This window comes from Elephas maximus, chromosome 20 (assembly GCF_024166365.1).
Source record: "Elephas maximus indicus isolate mEleMax1 chromosome 20, mEleMax1 primary haplotype, whole genome shotgun sequence".
NCBI classification, from domain to species: domain Eukaryota; kingdom Metazoa; phylum Chordata; class Mammalia; order Proboscidea; family Elephantidae; genus Elephas; species Elephas maximus.
The window spans coordinates 16,430,545-16,454,263 of record NC_064838.1 but is presented as its reverse complement, the minus strand read 5'-3'; the positions used below and the strand labels follow the sequence as shown (position 1 = coordinate 16,454,263).

Sequence of the window (23,719 nt, the reverse complement as noted above, 5' to 3'; positions counted from 1 at the left end):
AGGCTAAAACTCTACGCTAATTTACTTTTGAAAACTTCTAATACAATCCGGGAGCCCTGGTGATGCAGTGGTTAAGAGCTGACCTGCTAACCAAAAGGTCAGCAGTTCGAATCCACCAGCCACTCCTTGGAAACCCTATGGGGTAGGTCTACTTTGTTCTATAGGTTTGCTCCGAGTCCTGAATGGGTAGTGCGCTCTGGCCACAGCTGTCATTATTACCCAATTACAATGACGCCTTGAATCATGTGGTTCCGCTGGCTTCCGCACTACAAACACGCTCTGTTTTTCTTGTTACCAGTGTTTTTACAGTCTCCAATTTTGTCAAACTTTCTGGTGTTTTGGCTACAATATTGTGGTAATTAGCATGGTGGGGTGACTTGAGCTACTGGGTAACTCCAACTCTAGTGACGCCAATGACCCTGAAGCCCTAATTTTTAAGTCAAAGCCTTTTTGCTCAGGGAAAAAAAAAAATCCAATAAATATCCCACATCTTTAAGAAAATTCTCTGGACTAGAATGACTGACCTGGATTAGCTTTACTGATTGCTCTCATGTTGTATTTTCCATCTTACATTCTACATCTAGTTTGTCCCCCCAAAACATGTACACATGTCTGTATGTATTTCTTTTTTCTCCAAAGAAATGCTGTGCATTTTTGAGGGCTGAGCAAGCCATTGCTCTTCGTAATGCCCCCGTACCCTGAGGTCCTTCTCATGCTGTTGAACGCACTGAGTAGACAATATTACGCAGTGGTTAGGGAGTCCGTCAGAGCTGAGGTTAAAGATGAGCACTAATGCGTTCTAGCTTTCTACTTTTGGGTAAACGATCATCTCTGAGCCTCAGGCTCCTCCTCTGTAAGATGGGGGTTCAACAACTGACATCGAATGAGCCATTGCTATGTGCCAGACGCTGAGCATTGGTGCTCTATTATCTTGGTTTCGTAAGGCCGCCACAGCAAAATGCCACACAGTGGGTGCCTTTAAGGAACAGCAATTTATTTTCTCACATTTCTGGAGGCTAGAAGTCTAAATTAGGGTATCAGCCATATTGATACCTTCTGAGGGTCCCGAGATAGGAAATGTTCCCTGCCTGTCTCCTGGCTTCTAGTGGCTGTTGGCAATCCTTGGCATTCCTTGGCTTGTAGATGGATCCTGAGGTGCTGTTTTTCCCATGATTCTTGATGACACCGCCCCAAAGGGATAAGGATTAGGGTCCACCCTACCACAGTATGACCTTGTCAACAGACAACAAAAGAAAAACGCTATTTCCAAAGAAGGTTACAGGTACAGGGGTAAGGATTTCAACATATCTTTTGGGGGGGGGGACAATTCAATCCACAACATCAAAAAAGAAAGGTGGAGGTGGGGGGCGGGGAGAAGAAATGCCAAAACCAGTGTACTAAAACTGCGGTTGGGTTCAGATATTGACACTGAACAAATCGACTTTCACAAAAGCACAAAGCCATATAATTGTGCAGTCACTAGATAATGACAGGGCTTGCTTTTAAATGAATTAATTCATAGCTTTATGGCAGAATTTATTCAATGGCAACTATCAGCAATAATCATAGAGAAGTGAGATCTGGTAATGAGACACGTATGTAAAGCTATTTGGGAAATATTTTCTCTCAGCCCTATCAGCGAACCTCGGGTACTCGTCAACTCATTTGGGATAATATAAAAAAAATCCCTACAGAATGGTCCTATCTCCCATCCTAATTTGCTATACTGCTCTTATCGTCAGATCAAGTTGGAATCCTTGCTCTGTGTCTTATTACTTATTTTGAGTTAACCTCTCTGAGCCATCTGAGTTTCCTCACCTATAAAGAGAGCACAAGAAAACACTGCTGAATCACTGAATTGTTCTGGGGGATAAAAGCCTGGCATAAGGTTAGGGTAGGCTTTAAATGACAACTTCTCTCTCCCTCCTCCCCCTTTCTCCCTCCCTTTGCTTTCTGTCTATATTTCTTTCTTTCAAGAGCAGAGACATCAGGTTTGCAGGAATCTCAGACCAAGTCATTTAGCCAGGCCCTTTGGGGTCCCTAGGTATACTCTGCGCCTCACGCACCGGAGCCTCATTCCTTTTATTCTAAGGGCAGCCGGGTCCTGGGGTGCTTCAAGCTTGGGAGGTGGAATCAAGTCCCGCCAAGCGCTTTTTGGAATCTGAGGGAGAGAGAGAGGCGCGGGCTTGTGACACCCCCTTCTCTCCCCGCTCCCGGCAGTACCAGCCACTCCGCACCCCTTGGCACCGGCGCCTTTTCTCTGTCGGGGACGCCGAGCCCAGCCCTAGAAGCGCGCGGCGGGGGCCGAGGGCGCCCCTTCCCTTCCTCCCGCTCCCCCTCCTCTTCCTCCCCTCCCGATACAATGACTGGGCCGGAACAGCGCAGCAGCCGTGTCTCATTGGCAGCGGCCGCCCCAGCCCCCGGGGAGGCGGCGGGCGGGGGCAGCCGGGGAGAAAGAAGCCGAGAGCTGGGGCTGACACCGAGAAGAGGAAGGCCGGACGGAAAGACCGAGGACTGAAGGACGTGAGGAAGGCTGCCGGGCACTGCAGTGAGTGAGGCTCCAAGCGCGGACGCGCGGCGGGCGGCGGCGGGGCGGCGCGCAGCCGGGCCGGGGAGGTGGCGGCGCTGGCTGCCCGGCGAGCCGGGGAGTCGGGCTCCGCGGCTCACGTGCTGAGCAGGAGCCTGGGCAGAGAGCACCAGGAGAGGGAAGAGGGACAGCCGCCCGGAAAGGCGCCGAGGAGGAGAGTGGAGTTGACGGGCTGGCTCAGAGCCGCGCCCCCGGGTCCCGCGCGGAGCGCAGCCGAGACAATAAAGTAGCGGCCGACAGTCCCCGAGCGCCTGAGGGAGAGGCGGCAGAGCAGGTAGGCAGGCGGCTGCCTCCGGTTCCCCAGCGCGCCGCGGGGCGCGGCCGCCACATGCGGCTCCAGCGGGCGCACCCGGCGCGCCCCGGGGCGCAGCGCGCAGCGCGCAGGTTGGGAGACCCCCAGTGGAGGTGCGGGTCCTGGCTGCACCGGCAAGCAGCAGCCCCGCCCCGCGGCTCCGGGCTTGCTGCAGCCTCAGCTGGAGTCCCCCGGGCGCTAGGCGCGGCGCTTTGGTCGCGTTAGTAGTGTGGAGACAGGAAGTTTGGCGGTTTCGAAGCGTTGGCGCTAGTGGGGTTTGCAAACGCGCCACCAGGGACCATGTGCTTTGGTTGCCGCTCGTTCGTTGGTGGGAGGTGGGGAGAAGAGCTGATGAATCCCAGATCCGGCTGCCCAGAGATACTTTCAAAAGGGAGCCAAAGGAGTGGGGGCAAACCCTTCGCATTAGGAGAGGAAACTAAGGGTTCAGTTTAGCTGCCCTTTCAAAATGGGTGTGTCAGGTCAAGCCGCGCCTGTGTTAGCCTGTGTGTGTGGGGGGATCTCTCCCTATCTATTTTCTGCAGTATTTCGCTTGTACCTGGGGAGGGCAAAAAAGATGATATTTGGCTGCTATTTTGAGGAGTGTCATTTGGTGTGGACGAATGGATAAGCTCGTTCTTTGCATTGGATGTCCCGTGCTCCGTAAGAGACTACTGAGCTGTGCCTGGCGTTGTTCACAAAAGGGATGAGAGCTTGGTTTGAATCTCCTGGACTGAGAAAGCAGCCGCAGGAGGAGATTTCTCTAGCTTGCTCTCCTTTGTGTGGCCGTTTCCTTCCAGATGTGAAAGGGTTGGGCTGGGTGCTCCTGGGTGGGGTAATAATTATCCTGAACATTCCTGCGATCTGCAAGGACTTGTAAACATACCAGAGCCAACTCCTCTGAACTTTGCGAACTGACTTGGTCTGCTCGCTGGTACCCAGACGGCTGCGTCTAGAAGGTAGCCACTTCAGGAAAAAGACCCTGGAGTGCTGACAGCAGCAGTCTTTCCGGAAAGCTGGTTGATCCTTCAAGGTTAGCTAGTCGTATTTGCCCTAGGAGCGTACCAGCCAATTCAGAGGATATGTGCAAGATGATAGCACGGTCCCTGACATGCTGTTTCCTGCCCTAACCTGAATGGATGTGTGGAGCTTCCAAATCAAATGTCTGGAGGGGAAGCAAAGCAACCTTGCCTGACTTAACTTCATCAGCCTTCACTTTTGTCTGTCATCTACATGCTGTTGAGAATGGTAGTTATGTTTTCCTGAGAGCTTACTCTGTGTCTGGCACCTGGGTATTCACTTTTTGGGCATCACAAATAGTCCATGAAGTAGAAAACTGAGCCCTAGAGGGAGGTTAAGTAGCTTGTCATAAGTCACATTGGCAACTTGTGGATTCTACAAGGTCTGATTCCAGATGCCAGGCTCTTAACCCTGACGGGGCCCTAAAAAGGGAAGTGCCGTGGTGGTACTGGTGATAAAGAAGAAAATATCAGTAACAACTACCTCATATGTTTTCCATAAGGTTAAATAAAATGATGTTTAAAAGAGTCATTGACAGACGGTAATCACTCGGTGTATATTTTTGTCTCAAAATTAGAATCGATACACTCAAAATAGGTGATGAGCGTATTGTTTCTACAGCTCTTTGGTCCTTTTTGTATATATGAAAATTTTGGTAATAAAAAGTAACAGTGTTTACATTTCCTAACAGGGGGCCGGAACGCCTCAGGCCATTCTGAGGACTTCTGGAACAGAAAAGGTTTGTCACTTCTTTGTGATACCAGCATGTATTAACCAAACACTTTATTTGCTTAAATTCAACAATGCAGGTGGAATGTATTTGATGGAATGTATGATGGAAAATAAAGAAACCTAAAACGCCATTATAGTGAGGTTTGATTGTCATTATCACTGGAAAAGTTCTCAGGAGCCACTTCTCTTGGGCGTACAAATGATTGTCTTAACTTCACCCTGCTTTGAAATGTGTAAGTTTCCCTCTGAGTGGCAGCTAAGTTAATGGGCTCCTCCAACAGGCAATCTCAAAAAGTGTGGGAGGAGGTGTATCTAAGGCAGAGTGTAAAAACAGCTGAAGTTTTCTTAGCAATGTTTACTGTCTCTGGCTTCTGTTTTCAACAGGCCTAAGAATCTCAGTTCTCCATTGAATTCCACAGATTTAATCAAGACTCTGCAGTGCTATTGTGCAGACAAAGAGGAAGTTTTGGCTAGCTGACAATACAAATATGGTACGCGGATAGCAGTTAAAGATACCAGGACTGTCTTCTCCAGCCTGCAGTAATTGTCTAGAATTTCAAGAGCTCTTCATAGTTATCTTACACACATTACGCACCTAAGTGAAGGCTTGAGGGTTACATGTAGGTGATCTCTCTGGATCGGGGCCTAGAGATCTGACCTTATTATCATGAAGACACAATTTTTAACTGCTCAGCAAGTGCTTCAAAAACCAAACCAAACCCATTGCTGTCAAGTCGATTACAACTCATAGCAACCCTATAGGACAGAGTAGAACTGTCCCATAGGGCTTCCAAGGAGCGGCTGGTAGACGTGAACTGCTGACCTTTTGGTTAGCAGCCATAGCTCTTAACCACTACACCACCAGAGCTCCCAGCGAGTGCTTAGGTTCAGTGAAATTACCATCTTCTTTAAATAAATAATGTAACTCAGCTGGTCAGCAGGGCTTAGCCATCTCCTCCCTTGCTTCCCGTATTGCTCTCATTTCAGACGTGGTTTTCATTTTGTTTTAGAAGGCAGCTATCTTTTGTCATTCATTTATTTCAAAGTGCCTGGATGGAGATGTTTTCTCCTCTTCTGGCAAACCTGTGTCCTGAGCAGTCAGAGAGAAGCGGTAAGTTAGTGATTTTCTGTTGCTAGACACTTGACAAGCCATCTCGTTATTTAGGGGCCAAATCTATTTCCTCGATAACCTGATTTGCTAAAATTATCATGTCATTTCTCATCTCATTCTTCCTGGTGAAATCCATTTTTACGCTAATCTCATAAAGCAGTGTTTTTCAAACTGCAGGTCATAAAATCAATTTAGCGGATCACAACCAGTATTTTTTGTCTTTTTTTTTAATGTAGGACAGAAAATAGCAGCGTCATTTTACCTTGGTAAGGGCACTACAGTTTCATGAAACTTTGAGTCAGTTCTGTGTCTGAGGTTGTGTACATTCTGGGTTGCAGTGTAAAGTGTGATTCCTACCCTGACTTGCTATCAAAAAACATTGGAAGTTCCCAAATGGTGCATTTATCAATTAGTACTACTTTTGTTTATCATGGTAAATATATATGTAGTAAATTGTTGGCCATATCACCATTCTTCATGTGTACAATTCAGTGACATTGGTCACATTTATCATGTTGTTCAACAATTACCATTACCCATTTCCAAATTTTCCTGTCACCTTTAACAGAAGCTCGGTGTCCCCTGAGCATCAAGTCCCCCTTTTTCTTTGCCTCCCACCTACCCCAGGTAGCCACTAATAAACTTTGGTCTCTATACACTTGCTAAACCTAGATATTTCATATAAATGGGATCATACAATATTTGTCCCTTTGGGACTGACAGTACTGTTTGGATTATAAGTGACAGACACTCAATTTAGATGGAATTAAAATATGTTGTCGTTGTTAGATGCTGTCAAGTCAGCTCCACCTCCATGCTCACAACCATTGTTATGCTTGGGCCCTTTGTTGCAGCCACTGTATCAATCCACCTTCTTGAGGGTCTTCCTCTTTTTCACTGACCATCTACTTTACCAAGCATGGTGTCCTTCAGGGACTGATCCCTCCTGACAACATGTCCAAAGTATGCAAGACATAGTCTCACCATCCTTGCTTCTAAGGAGCATGCTGGTTGTACTTCTTCGAAGACAGATTTGTTCGTTCTTTTGGCAGTCCGTGTTACATTCAGTATTCTTCACCAACACAATTCAAAGGTGTCAATTCTTCTTCGGCCTTCCTTGTTCATTCTCCAGCTTTCACATACATATGATGCAATTGAAAATACCATGGCTTGGGTCAGGTGCACCTCAGTCTTCAAGGTGACATCTTTGCTTTTCAACACTTTAAAGAGGTCTTTCATAGCAGATTTGCCCAATGCAATGCGACTTTTGATTTCTTGACTGCTACTTCCATGGGTGTTGATTGTGGATCCAAGTAAAATGAAATCCTTGACAACTTCAGTCTTTTCTCCGTTTATCATGATTTTGCTTATTGGTACAGTTGTGAGGATTTTTGTTTTCTTTATGTTGAAGTGTAATCCATACTCAAGGCTGTGGTCTTTGATCTTCATCAGTAAGTGCTTAAGTCCTCTTCACTTTCAGCAAGGAAGATTGTGTCATCTTCATAATGCAGGTCGTTAATGAGTCTTCCTCCAATCCTGATGCCTCGTTCTTCTTCATTTTGTCCAGCTTCTCAGATTATTTGCTCAGATACATGTCTTTAAGTTTGTCATACTGTGGGGAATTCTGTGTTGCTGTGAGGCTGGAAGCTATGCCACCGGTATTCAGATACCAACAGGGCCACCCATGGTGGACAGGTTTCAGCTAAGCTTCCAGACTAAGACAGACTAGGAAGAAGGACCTGGCAGTCTACTTCCAAAAAGAATTAGCCAATTAAAAATATATATATACACATATATATGGAGCCCTGGTGGCGCAGCAGTTAAAGTACTCAGCCACTAACCAAAAGGTCAGAGTTTGAACCCAGCAGCTGCTCTGCAGGAGAAAGATGTGGCAGTTCACCTCCATAACAGTTTACAGCCTTGGAAGTCCTATGGGGCAGTTCTACTCTGTCCATTAGGGTTGCTATGAATTGAAATCAACTCAACGGCAGTGGGTCTGGTTTTTGGTTTTAGTGGCCTGTGTGTGGATTAAAGTTACTAAAACACCAAAAAACCAAACCCGACTCATAGCAATCCTACAGGACAGAGTAGAACTGCCCCATAGAGTTTCCCAGGAGCACCTGGTAGATTGAACTACCGACCTTTTGGTTAGCAGCCGTAGCATTTAACCACTACCCCACCAGGGTTTCCAGGTTACTAAAAGGTACATGAATAAGAGTGGCTTGAAGAGCATCTTATTCAGGGCTAAACGGTGCTTACAAGACCTGATTCTTTTCATTGTTTAGCTTTGCCTTCCTCTTCTTTTCTGTGTGTATTGGGTTTCTTCTTGGGTGGCAAGATGACTGTAGCAGTTGCCAGTTTACACAATCCCAGGTTCAAGTCCAACAAAAAGAATAAACTCTCCTTCCCCAGTTTTTGAAAAAAAAAAAAAAGCCTCAAAAGCAGTTCTGATTGGCCAGATGGGCCTGGTTGGAGGAAACCAGTGGGCCATTTGGCTTTTGCAGAAGCAGCTTAGTCCCATGGTGGGTCCCACCCCGACCACGTGGACCGAGAACACCAGCGGGTGGACCTGCCAGATGGAGTTGCTGGAGGAAGGGGAAAGGGATGCCGAGGAAGCCTGGAATAAATGTTCACAGCCATGCACAAGTGGGTAATGCAGTATAGGCTGATTCCTGCTCTTTGAGGCCCAAAATCATGGAAGAAGAGATGAATTCTACTCAGGCAAGTAGGTTATCGATGTGATTTCTCAAGTGTGTAAGGAAAACCTTAGCTGACACTTTTAACATGGTTAACATCAGGACGTCTGAGATCAAAACACAGAACAAGTCAAAGTGATAGTAGTTTCCAGTGACGTCGATGGGGGAAAAAAACTAGACATATTGATTACAAACACACCACGATCCGAAACCTCTTACCAGGGGTGATCATATCCATTTTGCATCTATGCGCAAATCATAGCAGGCATTTTGCTGTGCTGTTTTGTTGTGTTGATGTGGCTAATTTGGCGAACAAAGTTATTTGGAGTAGGGTCGTGGAGCAAATTATTTGAAGAGCGTACCTTCTTAAGGCCCAAGGCGTATGAGTCCTCTGCTCGGAGACTCTGCAGCCTTGAGGTGTTTGCTTAAGCCTGTGTAATTTGCCATTGGAGATCTCCTGCTTTTAAATGTCCTCTGTCACTTCATATACAATTATCCAGTGGGTATGGGGTTCTAATTGTGTGTGGCTGGGAGAATAATGCTCACTCACAGCAGAAGTTCCCTAGAAGTAGGGTGACCCTGCTGGCTTGCCTGGATCAATCCTGGTTAATGTCTGTGACTCCGTTTTTAGGCAATAAATTATATGGGGTGCCACCTATAAAGGCTATTTTAGGAAATCTATTTAATTGAATATATTATTTTATAAGAATTTCTTTCAGCAGTCATCACTGAAAAATAATGTTTAAGGATGCATGCTTCCGTGGTAAAAGTATAAAGGAAACCAAGTAACTGATTACCAAAAAGGGTAGGATAGCACACTGGTCCTCAGTCAGGAATGATTTCTTCCCCCAGGGGATATTTGGCAACATCTACAAAAATTATGGGGTTGCAAGTAGGGCAAGGGTGCTTCTGGCGTCTAGTAGGTGGAGGCCAGGGATGTTGCTAAACATCCTAGAATGTTCAGGATAGCCCCCAAGCAAAGAATTATCTGACCCAAATGTCTATAATGCTGAGGTTGAGAATCCCTGGGTCAGTGGTGACGTTTGTAGGGGAGAAAGGGAGAGTGTTTAGGAGCTCCTGAGGTGACCAAGTGTCAGACCAAGTGTCGGATACATGGGTATTCGCTTTGAAGTGATTACTGAGTTTTGCATTTACGTTTTGTGCACTTGCGTGTGTGTTATGCTGAAAAAAGGCTTTAAAAAGCCAAGAAGCTCGTACAGTAAGTAAAGGATGAAACTCCTAACGCCTGCTAGCATCTTGCTCAGTTGTAAAGGCTCAATAAGTAATAATAGAGCCGATGGTTACAATAACAGCTCACGTTCACAAAGTGCTCACCTGTGCTGGGATGTACCTGTGATCTCTGTGAGGATGCCCTCATCCGGTGCTCTCCAAGCCCCAGGATGTGGGGACTCTTGCTCTCCGCATTTTACAGCGGAAGGAACTGGAGCTTATCAAGGCTGAGCCGGCCAAGATCACAGAGTATTTCTGGAGTTGGCCAAGTCTGCGTGTTAACTAATATTTTGCAGGAAGGCAGCGTGGTTGTGGTTATGAACACTGGCTCAGGAGACAGATGACAGCACTCAAATCCAACTGCACCACTTACTAAATATGTACCTTTGCGCAAGTGACTTAATCTTTCTGTGCCTTAGTTTCCTCTTCTGTAAAAGGGGGATAATAAAAGTTCCTACCCCATAGGTTGGAAACCCTAGTGGCATAGTCGTTAAGTGCTATGGCTACTAACCAAAAGGTCGGCAGTTCGAATCCACCACGTGCTCCTTGGAAACTCTATGGGGCAGTTCTACTCTGTCCTATAGGGTCACTATGAGTCAGAATCAACTCCACGGCAACGACCTTTGGGTTTTTTTATCTCATAGGTTATTGTGAGAAGTAAGTCACAAAATATGTGAAAAGTGTTTCACACAGTGCCTACCCAAAAACCAAAAACCAAAGCTGTTGCTGTCGAGTTGATTCCAACTCATATCGACCCTACAGGACAGAGAGAACTGCCCCATAGAATTTCCAAGGAGCACCTGATGCATTCGAACCGCTGACCTTTTGGTTAGCAGCCAAAGCTCTTAACCACTGCAATACCAGGGCTTCACCAAACAGTGCCTGCTGCATACTAAATACTCCGTAAATGCAAGCTATTATTATTTGTACTTTGTAAAGGCTAGGAAAAATAATAATTGTTATTATTTATTGAGGTTGCTGTGGAATCGGTTCTATGTACTGCAGAGTGGAACTATTTCATAGGGGTTTCGTGGCTGTAGTCTTTACAGAAGCAGATCGCCAGGCCTTTCTTGCACAGTGCTGCTGGGTAGGTTCAAATCACCAACCTTTTGGCTAGTAGCTGAAAGCACACTGTTTGCACCACTCAGGGACTCCTGAGGACCTACTATATGCCAGTTTTTATGCTAAGTATTTTTCATATATCATTTTCTTTTTATAGATCCTGTAATACAGGTATAATGTCCACTTATTGTTATTATCAGCCCCATTTTACAGATGAAGGAGCCCTGGTGGTGCAGTGGTTAAAGGACCAAACCAAAAGGTTGCTGGCTCAAACCCATCAGCCGCTCCGTGGGAGAAAAACATGGCAGTCGGCTTCTGTAAAGATTTCCAGCGTTGGAAGCCCTGTGGGACAATTCTACTCTGTCCTAGGTCACTATGAGTCTGAATCGACTTGATGGCAGTGGGTTTGGTTTGGGTTTGGGTTTATAGAAGAGAAAAACTAAATTTGATGAAATTAGCTTGTATTGGACACTTAATTTCAACTCCAGGTCATTCTAACTCCAGCGCCTCTGCTCTATTTGGAAGGGAGCCATGAGATCAACTCATCCACAGAAAGGAGCCCCAGGGAGGGGATGTGACTTGGCAAGTTATTAAGGGATGCTGCAGGGCTGGAGAGCATGTCTTCTGCCTCCCACTGCCTTCCATAACCATCTCTGTTTTGGGAACAATGCATCCACCACACCGGGTAACCATGCTGGTGGGTGGGAGCAGCCACTTGGGCCAAGAACACTGGATCAGGACTTAGAGAGATGTCTTCTAATCCAGCTACAAAAAAAATCTAGAGCTGTGTTTACCCATGGCAGTACGTGAGGTAATTTTAGATATTACACAGAGAAACATTTTATCTATCTATTTTAATGTATACCAGCATTGTTTTTTTTTTCATCTAGACCCTCAAACTGAGAATTAAGGGATATTATTGCTTAAGATAAGGTAAGAAAAAAATAGCATCAGGGCAAAGTCGGTTAGGGGGCAGTGGTGGTTCAATGGTAGAGTTCTTACCTTTCTTGCGAGGTACTAGATTGGATTGCAGACTGCACCTCGTGCACAGCCAACCACCCATCTGCAGTGGAGGCTTGTGTGTTGCTAGTGCCAAACAGGTTTCAGCAGAGCTGCTAGAATGAGACAAACTAGGACGAAAGGCCTGGTGATCGGTTTCCAATCCTCAGCCGCTGAAAACTCTGTAGATCACAACGGTCTGATCCCATTTGCCTGGGGTTGCTATGAGTCAGGAGCTGGCTCAAAGGCAGCTAACAACAACAACAACAAAGTCATTTAAACAAATGTTAGGTAAAACATAGTGTAGATGGTATAGAAAAATAGCCAAACTCAGAAGGGAGGAAGTGAATGACTGAAGTCTGGGTAATATTGGACCAGAGTGGTGTTTCTCAAACTGAGTACACACGGATCACTTGGGGGTCAAATTAAAATACAGATTCTGATTCAGTATATCTGGGCAGAGCCTGAGATGCTCGTTTCTACAAGCTCCTAGGTGATGCTGATGCTGCTGGTCTGTGGACCACCTTTGGGTAGCAAGAGACTAGAGGGCATTGGCTCTCCTTTGACATGTGCTGGATGCTGTAGCAGATACAACGGATTGCAAGGCAGTCAGTCTTTCATCCTTCAGAAGCTTGATCTAGCTGGGGAGAGAAGATGTGAATATGGGAGGTGGACGCCCACAGCCAGACAATGGGTCCATCAAATGAAAGGTATGATGGTGGTCTACCCTGAAAGGCTTGCATCAAGATGGGAGGAGCTGGTGGGTGATAGCGTTATACGTTGATTTGTGTCTCCCAAAAAGATATATGCAAACCCTAACTCCTGGGACCTGTGAATGTGACCTCATTTGGAAATAATGTCTTCACAGATGTACTTAGTTAAGTTCACATAAGGTCATATTGGAGTAGGTGGCCCTAAGCCAATATGACTCTTATCCTAGTAAGACAAGGAGAAGAGACACAGGGAAGACAGCCATGTGACTATGGAGGCAGAGACTGGAGCGATGCTGCCGCAAGCCAAGAAAAGCCTAGAGCTACCTGAAGGTGAAAGAGACAAGGAAGGATCTTCGGCTAGAGCCTTTGGAGAGAGCATGGCCCTGAATTAGGACTCCTGGCTTCCAGAACAGTGAGAGAATCAATTCCTGTTGTTTTAAGCCGCCCAGTTTGTGGTACGTTATATGGCAGCCCTAGAAAACTAATGCAGGTGGAGACAGCTGCTGTCACTGAAGAAGGGGAATTTAATTAGGGCCTGAAAGGTCTGCAGCAGCAAGTGGAGAGAACCAGGGCCGACTTTATAAGCAGGAGGAAGGGCGCAAGTAATAGGGAAAAATCAAAACACCAGCACAGGCAAAGTAGAGGCTTCAGCAACAATATGATCAACGCAGAGAATCAGTTTGGAACATTCCGTCAAGACCACCTACATCTTCAAAGAACAAGTCCCGATTGCCTGGTGATACTGCTGTTGTCGTTGTTCGTTGCCACAGAGTCTGTTCTGACTCATGGCAACCCCACATACAACAGAACGAACTGCTGCCCGGTCCTGTGCCATCTTCCCAATGGTTGGTCCGCTCGAGTCCTCTGTTGTGGTCATTGTATATTTTGAGTGGCTTCCAACCTGGGGCTCATCTTCCAGCACTATGTAGTGTAATATTTTGTTCTGATCCATACAGTTTTCATTAGCTAATTTTCCGAAGTGGATCGCCAGACCTTTCTTTCCAGTCTGTCTGAGACTGAATCATCTGCTGAAATCTGTCCACCACGAGTGACCCTGCTGGTGTTTGAAATACTGACAGACAGTGGTGGCTGGTGAAAATAGCTACCGTTTACTGAGCCCCTGTAAGTGCCAGGCACTTGCCAAGTGCTTTACATACAGTGTTTTGTTCAGTCTCCACAATGATTCACAATAATCCACACTTTATATACGTGGAAAATGAATCTCTGAGAGGCTGCATGACTTGGTCAAAATCACACAGCTTGTCAGTGACAGACCTGAAATTCAAACTCAGGATGGAGTCTGTGCTCTTTGCCACCACAGTGTAAGAGCCTCAGCCCTTTGTTGTCCCTGAGTCATAGCATGAGGGGCTCAGCTTTCTTTCCAGAGAGCATAGTTCACAGGAGATTTTAATGGGCTACCTTGTTTCACTACTACCTGTCTGTCAGTTTGTCGTAATGTGGCGGTTTGTGTGTTGCTGTGATGCTGGAAGCTATGCCGCTGTATTTCAAATACCAGCAGGGTCACCCTTGGTTGGACAGGTTTCAGCAGAGCTTCCAGAGTAAGAGAGACCAGGAAGAAAGGTCTGGCAATCTACTTATGAAAATTAGCCAATGAAAACCATATGGATTGCAACAGAATACTGTCTGATACAATGCTGGAAGATATGCCCCCCAGGTTGGAAGGCACTCAGAATAACAGTGGCCACAACAATGGACTTGAGCAGACCAACGATCATGAAGATGGAACAGGACCAGGTAGCAGTTCATTCTGTTGTACATGGGGTCACTATGAGTGGGGGCCAACTTGATGGCAATGAATAACAACTGTGTTTCAAATGAGAATATTCCCTTTCCAAAAAGATCCTGAGCAAAAATCCAAAGTTGTCCTTGTTCGGTCATTATTTATAAAAGAAAAAATTTATATTCCATTCTGCCTTGCTGAATAAACTCTTAATAGACTGGAGTTATAGGGTCACTATGAGTTGGAACTGACTTGATGGCAATGAGTTTGAGTATTTTTTTTTAAGGCGTTGTGACCTTACAAAAGAAGTAAGTACGAAAGTGCTCCCCCCACATATCAGCAGTGATATGAATGGCTTGTCACAGACAATGGAGATTTCCTTTGGAAATCACCAAGGACCCTAGACAGACAGTTATTGGAAATAATTATGCCTCTGCCACAGCGTGGGCCCCATCACGGCCTCTCCTGATTCAAAAGATCTTTCTGGAAATACCAGCATCCATCTTCCAGCTGGTGCTTATAACAGCTGACAGCGTCCATGGGGGACCCAACGATGCAGCCTGAGGACTTTTTTCAAGCTTCCCTTGTTGCACCTGACTGATCCCATCCCATCAGTTCAGTCATGGCCAGAGAGCAGAGGAGACCATATGTGACCTGAATGAGATGCTTACACAGGCGCAGAGCTCACATTGCCAGCTCTGGCTTGGTACATCCACGCTTAGTACTTTGGCAGGGTTCTGTGAGATAAAGGCAGAACTGGGGAAGAAGGGAGGGAGGTGAAATCAGGACCAGAATTGGCCCTGGATTGAGAACCGGGAAGGCTGAGTGCTGATTCCATCTCGACAGCCGGCTGCCCTTGGATATACTGGTCAGCCCTCTGCTCTGCCAAGGGAAGAACTGGACAGTGCATTAGTTTCCTAAGACTGCCATAACAAAGTGCCCCAAGCTGGGTGCTTTATAAGGACAGAAATTTATGTCTCACAGCTCTGGATGCCAGAAGTCCAAATCAGGGAATCGGTTATGTTGGTTTCTTCTGAGAGTTTGAGGGAGAATCTGTCCCATGCCTCTCTCCTAGCTTCCGCTAGCTCCTTGGCTTGCAGCTGCAGTGTCATGTGGCATCTCTCTGTCCCCCTGTCTCTGTGTCTTTTCTCCTGTTTTATAAGGAACCAGTAGTATAGGATTAGGACCCACCCTCCTCCAGCATGACCTTATGTTGACCTAATTGATAACCTTCAAAGACCCTATTTCCAAACCAGGTCACATTCACAGGTACCAGGGTTAGGACTTCAGCATATCCTTTGGGGGGACACAATTCTGTCTATAACAGATGGTGACACTTGAGGCCCCTTCTTTTATACTAAACCTTTATGCTCCGAACAACCAGAGGTGTGCACCCTGCAGTTTATCAGCGCCAGCTCCACTGTTCTCACTTTCACGTTCTCTTTTTCACTCCCAGATATGTGCACTTGAAAAGACTTCCTTAGCAGTAGTGTGTCAATGGAAAGTTTAAGCAAAACTATTGGCCATGCAGTAAAGTTATATTTGCTGTGACTAGTTGTATTAAATAGCCTTTCAGTATGGAGAGCATGGCTTCTTTGATAAATTAGGAAAGATTAGGGCATTTGAGGCCATTCTAAATGAATTAATTGTGTCCGTTTAAATGTGCAAGCTGAAATCCAGCATCCTGATAAACTAATGAAAACCATGTGCCCCTAGACTGGGACATAGAACCCTTTCCCGGTGGGGCTGTAAGACTTAAATTGAGGACATAGCATGGTAATTTGCTCCAACTGTGTTAAATTAATTCAATTTATAGTTGAAAAGAAAGAAGTGTGCTGCTTTATATACCTGCATATTCCCGGCCCAACTGCACGTTCATTGCTTAAAAGGGCGGGGTGTCCAGTTGACTAGCAGTCAGAAGCTTGATTCAAACAAATCAAGAAGAAGGAATTGGTTTTGCGCTGATTCAGCCACTTTAAACGGTTCAAATTGTGAGTGGTTCTCGTCATAATTTCTCATCCTGAGCTGAGTAGAAAACTCCATCCCTGGCCCATTATGTAGCTCAGATTAAGAAAACCTGTGACCATGATAAAGGTAGAGGATATTTAAAATTGGACAGTTTCTCAGCAAGCATTCATTCCATGAATGATAGATCCTTTGACTGTATAATCAGAGGGGGACATGTCACTGTCTTCTTTCAGAGGTTACAATGCAATTGCTTCTCTACCCCATGGACAGTTTCATTTACACAGAATTGTCACGGAGAAGTAATTTATTTCACTTCAGTGATTTTTTCCAGGTGATTTAAGCTTGCCTCTGGGTACCCACATTATTTATTTATTTATTTATGCTTCAACTCTCTTTGATGAAAACCTGACACATGGCTCTTTGCTTTTTTCCACGGCATACGGAAGTGTGGTGAGGTCCTCCCTTGACTGGGCTCATCGTGATGAACATCACTGTTCCTTACCACAGCCTCGTTGTTCTTTGACCCCTGAATTGGGTGGGGTTGAGTGCTTCTCTATAAATAATCACAGGCCTGATTCTTTTGTAGTTACTGTTATTGTTAATAATAAATCCCTGTCACCATGCTTAGGACATCATAGGCGTTATAATCTTGGCTAATCTGCCCACCTCCCCCATGAAATGAGCATTAGTTTTTGTCAGTTTCGGAGGTGAGAAAATTGAGGTTTAAGAGATTAGTAATAAGTGATATCACTGGCAACTGAACCCATGTCTTTCCAACTGCAAAATGTATACTGCTAGCCAGGCCACACGCTGCCTCTTTCTTGCTCTGCTTCTCTTCTCTGCACCTCTCTGGGTATTCCTGTCTGCCTCCTTGCTTTACAGCTTTCCCCTGGATAAGGGTCCAAGATGAGGCCTGCACCTTTTTATGGAGCATTTTTGGTATCTTTGGCTTTAAGTGAGGTCCCGAGGGTATTTTTGCTGATTCCTGGGTTCCCGGACATTTTCTGCACAGTTGCAGTTTCCAGGAGTCTAACCTGTGGACCCATCACTGTGTATGCTAAGGCTTTGGGGAATTATAGGATGTTCAGCATCGTGATTAAGTTGCATAATCCGGAAACCTGCAATCAGAGGGGTGCTTGGTGATTCCATAATGCAGGGTTGGCACACTTTCCTGTAACGGGCCAGACACTAAATATACTAGACTTTGAGGACGATATGGTCTCTGTTGTAGCTACTCATCTCTACTTTTGTAGGTCAAAGAAGTGATAAGCAATAGGTAAAACAGTGGGTGTGACTGTCCTCCAATAAAACTTTATGTACAAAAACAGGCAATGGGCAGGAGTTGGCCCGTGGGTCATAGTTTGCTAACCGCTGTTATAATGAGGGGATAAAAGGACTAATCAGAGCATTTTAAAAAGCGTGGAGAGGTAGGTAGTTGAGAAGCCCTGTGAGTAGTAGTTAGGCCCATGGACTCTGAAGATAGAATGGCCTGGGTTTGCCTCCTGGTTCCACCATTTACTCTTCTAACTTAGACCAATGTCTTAACCTCTCTGAGCCTTAGCATTCTATCTTTAAAATTGGGGAAAGGATAGTTCTTACTTGTAGGGTTGTTCTGAAAATGAAAGGAATTAATCTCTATACTTAGAACAGTCAGTGCCCGGGACAAAATAAACACTAAGTAACTTTTTATAACTACAGTAACTAATCCAATTTCTAGAGACACAAAATATTCTTTTTTTTTTTTTTTATTGTGCTTTAGCTGAAAGTTTACAGCTCAAGTTAATTTCTTATACAAAAATTTATACGCACATTGTTATGTGACCCTAGTTGCAATCCCTGTAATGTGATAGCACATTCCCCCTTTCCACCCCGATTTCCCGTGTCCATTCAACCAGCTCTTATCCCTCTCTACCTTCTCATTTCCCCTCTGGACAGGAGCTGCCCATTTAGTCTCGTGTATCTACTTGAACTAAGATGCACACTCTTCACGAGTATTATTTTATGTTTTATAGTCCAGTCTAATCTTTGTCTGAAGAGTTGGCTTTCGGAATGGTTTTAGTTCTGGCTTAACAGAGGGTCTGGGGGCCATGTCTTCAGGGGTTCCTCAGTCTCAGTCAGACCATTGAATCTGGTCTTTTTACATGAATTTGAGATTTGCACCATATTTTTCTCCTGCTCTGTCAGGGACTCTGTTATGTTCCCTGTTAGGGTGGTCATTGGTGGTAGCTGGGCACCATCTAGTTCTTCTGGGAGAGATGGAATATTCTAATGCTTTGATGGAAAGAATGAAAACTCACTCTGCTCTGAGATAATGGAGGGCAATGGTAAAGCTCCTGGCTATTGTGGATGAATGTGTGCAGAGGAGACAGGTTTGTTAGTGAAAACTGCGTAGTGCAGTGGGAAGGGTCTTGGCCCAGGAGCTAAAGGAACGGGGTTCCAGATCCCAGGCAGAGTCATTAACCTGCAGTGCGTTCTTAGGCAAGTCACTTCCCTCTAGAGTCTTGGTTTCTTCATCTATAAAATAAGCAGAGTCCCTGGCTGGTACAAATGGTTAACAAGCCCAACTGCTAAACGAAAGGTTGGAGGTTCAAGTCCACCCAGAGGCACCTTGGAAAAAAGGCCTGGAGTTCAAGTTCTGAAAAATCAGCTTTTAAAAACCCTCTGGTCACCTCATCTGGAGCAAGGGAGAGTGAAGAAAGCCAAAGACACAAGGGAGAGATTTGCTTAAAGGACTAATGGACCACAGCTACCACAGCCACCACCAGACTGAATCCAGCACAACTAGATGGTGCCCACCTACCACCACCGACTGCTCTAATAGGGATCACAATAGGGGGTCCCAGACAGGGCTGGAGAAAAATGTAGAACAAAATTCAAACTCACAAATAAGACCAGATTTACTGGTTTGATACAGGCTGGAGAAACCCTGAGAGTATATATAGCCCCCAGACGCCTTTTTGACTCAGCCCTGAAATCACTCCTGAGGTTCAGCCCTCAGCCAAAGATTAGACAGGCCCATGAAACAAAATGAGACTAAATGGGCACACCAGCCCAGGGACAAGGGCTAGAAGGCAGGAGTGCACAGGAAACCTGGCAACTGGGAACCCAAGGGAGAATGTTGACATATCGTGGAGTTGGCAACCAATGTCACAAAACAATATGTGTATTAATTATTTAATGAGAAACTAATTTGCTCTGTAAACTTTCACCTAAAGCACAATTAAAAAACAAAACCCTACGGAGCACAGTTCCATTCTGACACACGTGGGGTTGACATGAGTCGAAATCAACTTGACGGCAACTGGTTAAACTAGCTTAGTGGTTGCAAACTGATTGCTCACAGGCCAAGTTCTCCTATGGATATGCTTGATTAGCCCTAAAGTGTTATGAAAATATTTGAATTAATCACCAATAATTAAAAATCAGGAGAGCCAACAAAAATTCTGGATTTCTAGTTCTTTTGCAGATTCAGAAGCTCTAGCAACACTGGCTGCATTTCCACCTGGCAGCAGGTGGCAGTCACTGAGCAATGGCAGCCTGTGGGTTCTGTCTCTCACTGCTGTAGCAGGTGCTGCTGGTGTCCAAGCCATATCCTTGCCCTCCCCCCTTCAGTGCATGCCAGCTGGACTTGCCCCTACCAGCACCTGGATTCTTTGGCCTGGGGACTTTGGCTGACTCTGAAAGTGATGGTTTGGAAGTGCTGGGTTAACATACAGGTAAGGTATTGGGTTAGTGTACAGGTACCTGGTTCCCTTGCCTTTCAAGTGTGATAACTGAGGTATATGGTCTACTCCATTTCCGTGTGAGATTAAGCTTCAGTCACCATGGTGACAGATGACTTAACAACACCTATTTTTTGGTGGCTTTCCCTTTCTTGCCTTACTTCCCCACTCCCGTACTGGTGTTTCCTGGGATCACCTCCCTGATAAGCTCCTAACACTTGAATCCTTGTGCAGAGTCTGCTACGGAGGAACCAGCCTAAGAAAGGCCGTAGTCCCTTCCACTGAGGCCAAGTGGGAACTGCTGTTGTTTTTCCTGATGCTTGGGCAGCGTTTCTCGGGTAGAGAAGTATTTGTCTATCCCATGTCTATGAAGAGGAAGGGTAAAGGGTTTCTAGAAGACTGGGAGCATATTTCCTCGTGTGAGTAAAGAACAGACTGCAAGCTTTATGCAGATGCCCTTCTTCACTTATTGAGGTCTTGCCCTTACAGGATCTGAGTTTGTGACCCCTTCAGTAGATGACCGTTAGGGATCTTTTGAGCTGGGGATCTTGTTAATGCGATATTTTGTGAGAAGCAATTCCGATCCCTAGATTGTGACTGGTGAATTGTTTTAACCCACCTGAGGAGATTTGTGTTTTAAAAGAGGAGATTTGGGGATCAGGTTTGTTTCTGTATAGGTGGCCAGCATCCCAGTTTGCTTATGGCAGAGGGACTTCCTACAACATGGGATTTTTAGTGATAAAAATGGGAAATTCCCAGGAAAATCAGGACAAACTGTTCAGTCTACCCCAGGTGCATGTATTCAGTAGGTGACACAAATGGTTAAGTGCTCGACTACTAGCCAAAAGGTTGGTAGTTCGAACTCACCCAGGGATGCCTTGGAACAACACATGCCTGACAACCTGCTTCCGAAAGGTCACAGCCTTGAAAACCGTGTGAGACAGTTCTACTCATACATCGGGTCTCCATGAGTCGGAATCAGCTCAGTGGCAACTAACAACAGTACGGCAACAACTAAGTACAGGGCACACATAGGACCGTTTAGAGTCCAACTCCTGGCCCCCGTGTGTGTGTGTGTGTGTGTGTGTGTGTGCATATATATATGTACATATGTATACAGGTTTCCCCCACTATCTGAAAGCAGAGTATTCCTATGAAATCTTTTGTAAGAAATGGCATAAAGCGAAGAAGCAATTACTGTTAATTTATATGGGAAAAATTTTTGAGCATTGCCAGACCCAAAAAATGCATGCTTTGGATATGTTATCAGGAGGGACCAGTCCCTGGAGAAGGGCATCATTCTTGGTAAGTTAGAGGGTCAGTGACAAAGAGAAAGACCCTCGACAAGATAGGTTGACACAGTAGATGCAACAATGGGCTCAAACATAGCAGCCATCGTGAGGATGATCAGAGAGTCTTTCATTCTGTTGTACATAGGGTTGCTATGAGTCAGAGCCAACTCCACAGCACTTAACAACCACAACAACAACTCTAGTGCTGTTTAGTGGTTACCCCGTCCGTCTGCAGTGACCATCGAGACACTTACTGCTTCGGGGTCCAGGTCTAGAGGGAGGAGCCGAAGTGCGTATTCAGGCACGAAGACTCAGTCATCTCTTCCCCCGTGCCCAGAAATTCAAGGTCCATTCACCCTGTGTGCTCCCCAAAAAAGGAATTTGAAAGAAGTGCAGACCCTGCCATGGGCAAGAGCAGGGAGAGATAAATGTAACTTGAGTGGCATGATTAGCAAGATCTTTGCTTTGTTTTCTTAAGAAGACAGCAGCTAGTTTTCCTGCCACCTCTTGTGGTGACTTTTTCTTCCAACGTATAATTCCTGCGTAGTACACCAGTTGCAGTTTTGTGCTGTCCCTCCTCCCTCCTGCCCACTCTCCCTAGGAGGAATTCCTCAAGTTGTGTGGTCGTGGTGGGACAGTCCCATCTCTCCCTGGAGCAAAGGGACCAGATTGCTCCTCTTTTCACAAGACACATTCTGGGAATGTGGGAGAGACTTTTTTTTTGTCCCCCAATATTCACTTCCTCTTTACCTTTTAGTAAGAGCTCCCACTACCTAGGTTTTATCTGGGCTAGATGGTGCAAATGGTTTGGGCTTGACTGCTAGCCTAAAGGCTGGTGGTTCGAACCAACACAGCCATACCGTGGAAGAAAAGTCCTGGTGATCAGCTTCCATTAGGATTATAGCCCAGAAAACCTTATAGAGCATTTGTACTCTTGTCCAGGCATGGACTTGTAACTTGAAATTTGTCTCCAAAATTGAAGGGTGCTGAGAGACTGAAGAAAGAGGTGGGTAACTCCAGTGTGGCAGCAAAGGAGTATATTAGGGAGACTTACATATGAGGCCAAGTCCTGGGTGGCAGCATGACCAGAGCAGATCTCCGCACCACACAGTGGGAGGGCTGAAGTTTTATAGTGGTGGTGTACAATAGTGGCTTCATGCCAGGGTCTTAGATAAGAATGTAAACTGTAGTGAGCTGATGGACCACATGAGGGTGCTCATGTTTGGCCTCACAAAGCCTGTTTCCCCTTCAGGCCACCCCCCTCCCAGGCCACTTCTTACAACTTGGCACATTTTCTCTATTGTGCCATAGTACGTGAGACCCTGTCTCCTCCCTGCTGGGGAGAGATATAGAAGTGGGGTTAGCCAGGTGCTGCGTGCTCCCCACGCATGTGCAAGAGATGGAGAAAGTTACTGTGTGCCCAGAACAGGGGGAAGACTTCTGTGATAAGGAGAAGAAACTGGGAGAGAAAGGCGACTCAATTCCCAGCTTCCTTATCAGAGAATGTTCTGGGCCCAAAGCCTTTACTTAGGCAGCCCAGATGGGATATGTAGAGACAGACCCTTTCCCCAACAACTCTGCACATATGGGTCGCGGTGAGTTGGAATTACTCCTCAGCAACTAACAACAAGAACATGTTTGCTGAAGTAGGGACTACATTTCCCAGCCCTTCTTCCATCTTATGTGGCCATGTGAACCAAGCTCTGCCTAAACGAATATAAGAGGAAGTGATGTGTGCACCTTTTGTGTTATTCCCATGAAAAGGAAACAGCTTCAATTTCCTTTCCCCTCCTTCCCTGTAGCAGGAACAAGGAAGTGGTGGTGAGCCATATTCAGCCATGAGCATGAGGGTGACAATCCAGGGATGGGCAGAGCATTACAATGGAAGGGCCTGGGTCCCTCTACCTCTGTGTTGAACACAGTTGTACTACCTAGTCCCCAGCCCCTGCCAGACTCCCTCCAGCTTGGACTTGGCCTTGAAATAGAAATAATCTAAACCACTCTTACTTAGTCTTAATTAAAGCCAAGAACCTATATTATATGTCATATAAAGGCTCACTATATGACTTAGCCTCAGCCAGTTGGGAGTTGGTAGAAAGAGCATGGGAGTTGGAGCCAGAAAGATCTGGGTTTAATCTTAGCTCTGCCACTGGGTGACATTGGATAAGAAATGAATCTAAACCTTTTTCTGAGACTGTGACGTGCATTACTACATTTAATACTCCCAAACGGGCCTCTGGGGTAAAATATCCAGCATGATACTTGGCATATAGTCCAATATGCTTTTTCATTCCAATAACCAGACACTCACTCAAAGAGGTTCAAATTAAGAAAGAAAAAAGGATGTAGGTAGTGTTTCTCAGAAAATAACCCAGAGACCACTTATATCAGGATCACTAGAGTGCTTTATTTAAAAGTACCCATCCCTGAGGGCTGTGGGGACCATGGTCTCAGGGAACATCTAGCTTAACTGGCCTAACGTAGTTTATAAATAAAATGTTCTACATCCTACTTTGGTGAGTAGTGTCTGGGGTCTTAGAAGTTTGTAAGCGACCGT

At 45.7% G+C, this 23,719-nt stretch overlaps 1 protein-coding gene across 8 annotated transcripts in view; it reads left to right on the top strand.

Annotated features, from left to right (window-relative positions):
* Positions 1–2,259: 2,259 nt before the first annotated feature.
* The window catches only part of FRMD4B (FERM domain containing 4B), a 386,278-nt gene continuing 364,818 nt past the window's right edge, over positions 2,260–23,719 (top strand). For 4 of the 8 annotated variants that reach the window (XM_049863181.1, XM_049863177.1, XM_049863180.1 and 1 more), the window contains exons 1-2: positions 2,260–2,548; positions 4,588–5,119. Coding sequence is in view for 1 of the 8 variants with exons in the window: in XM_049863175.1 (XP_049719132.1) it covers positions 5,117–5,119 (3 nt within the window). In the remaining 7 variants the exon portion in view is untranslated. The other 4 variants (XM_049863176.1, XM_049863182.1, XM_049863175.1 and 1 more) reach the window with 4 other exon arrangements.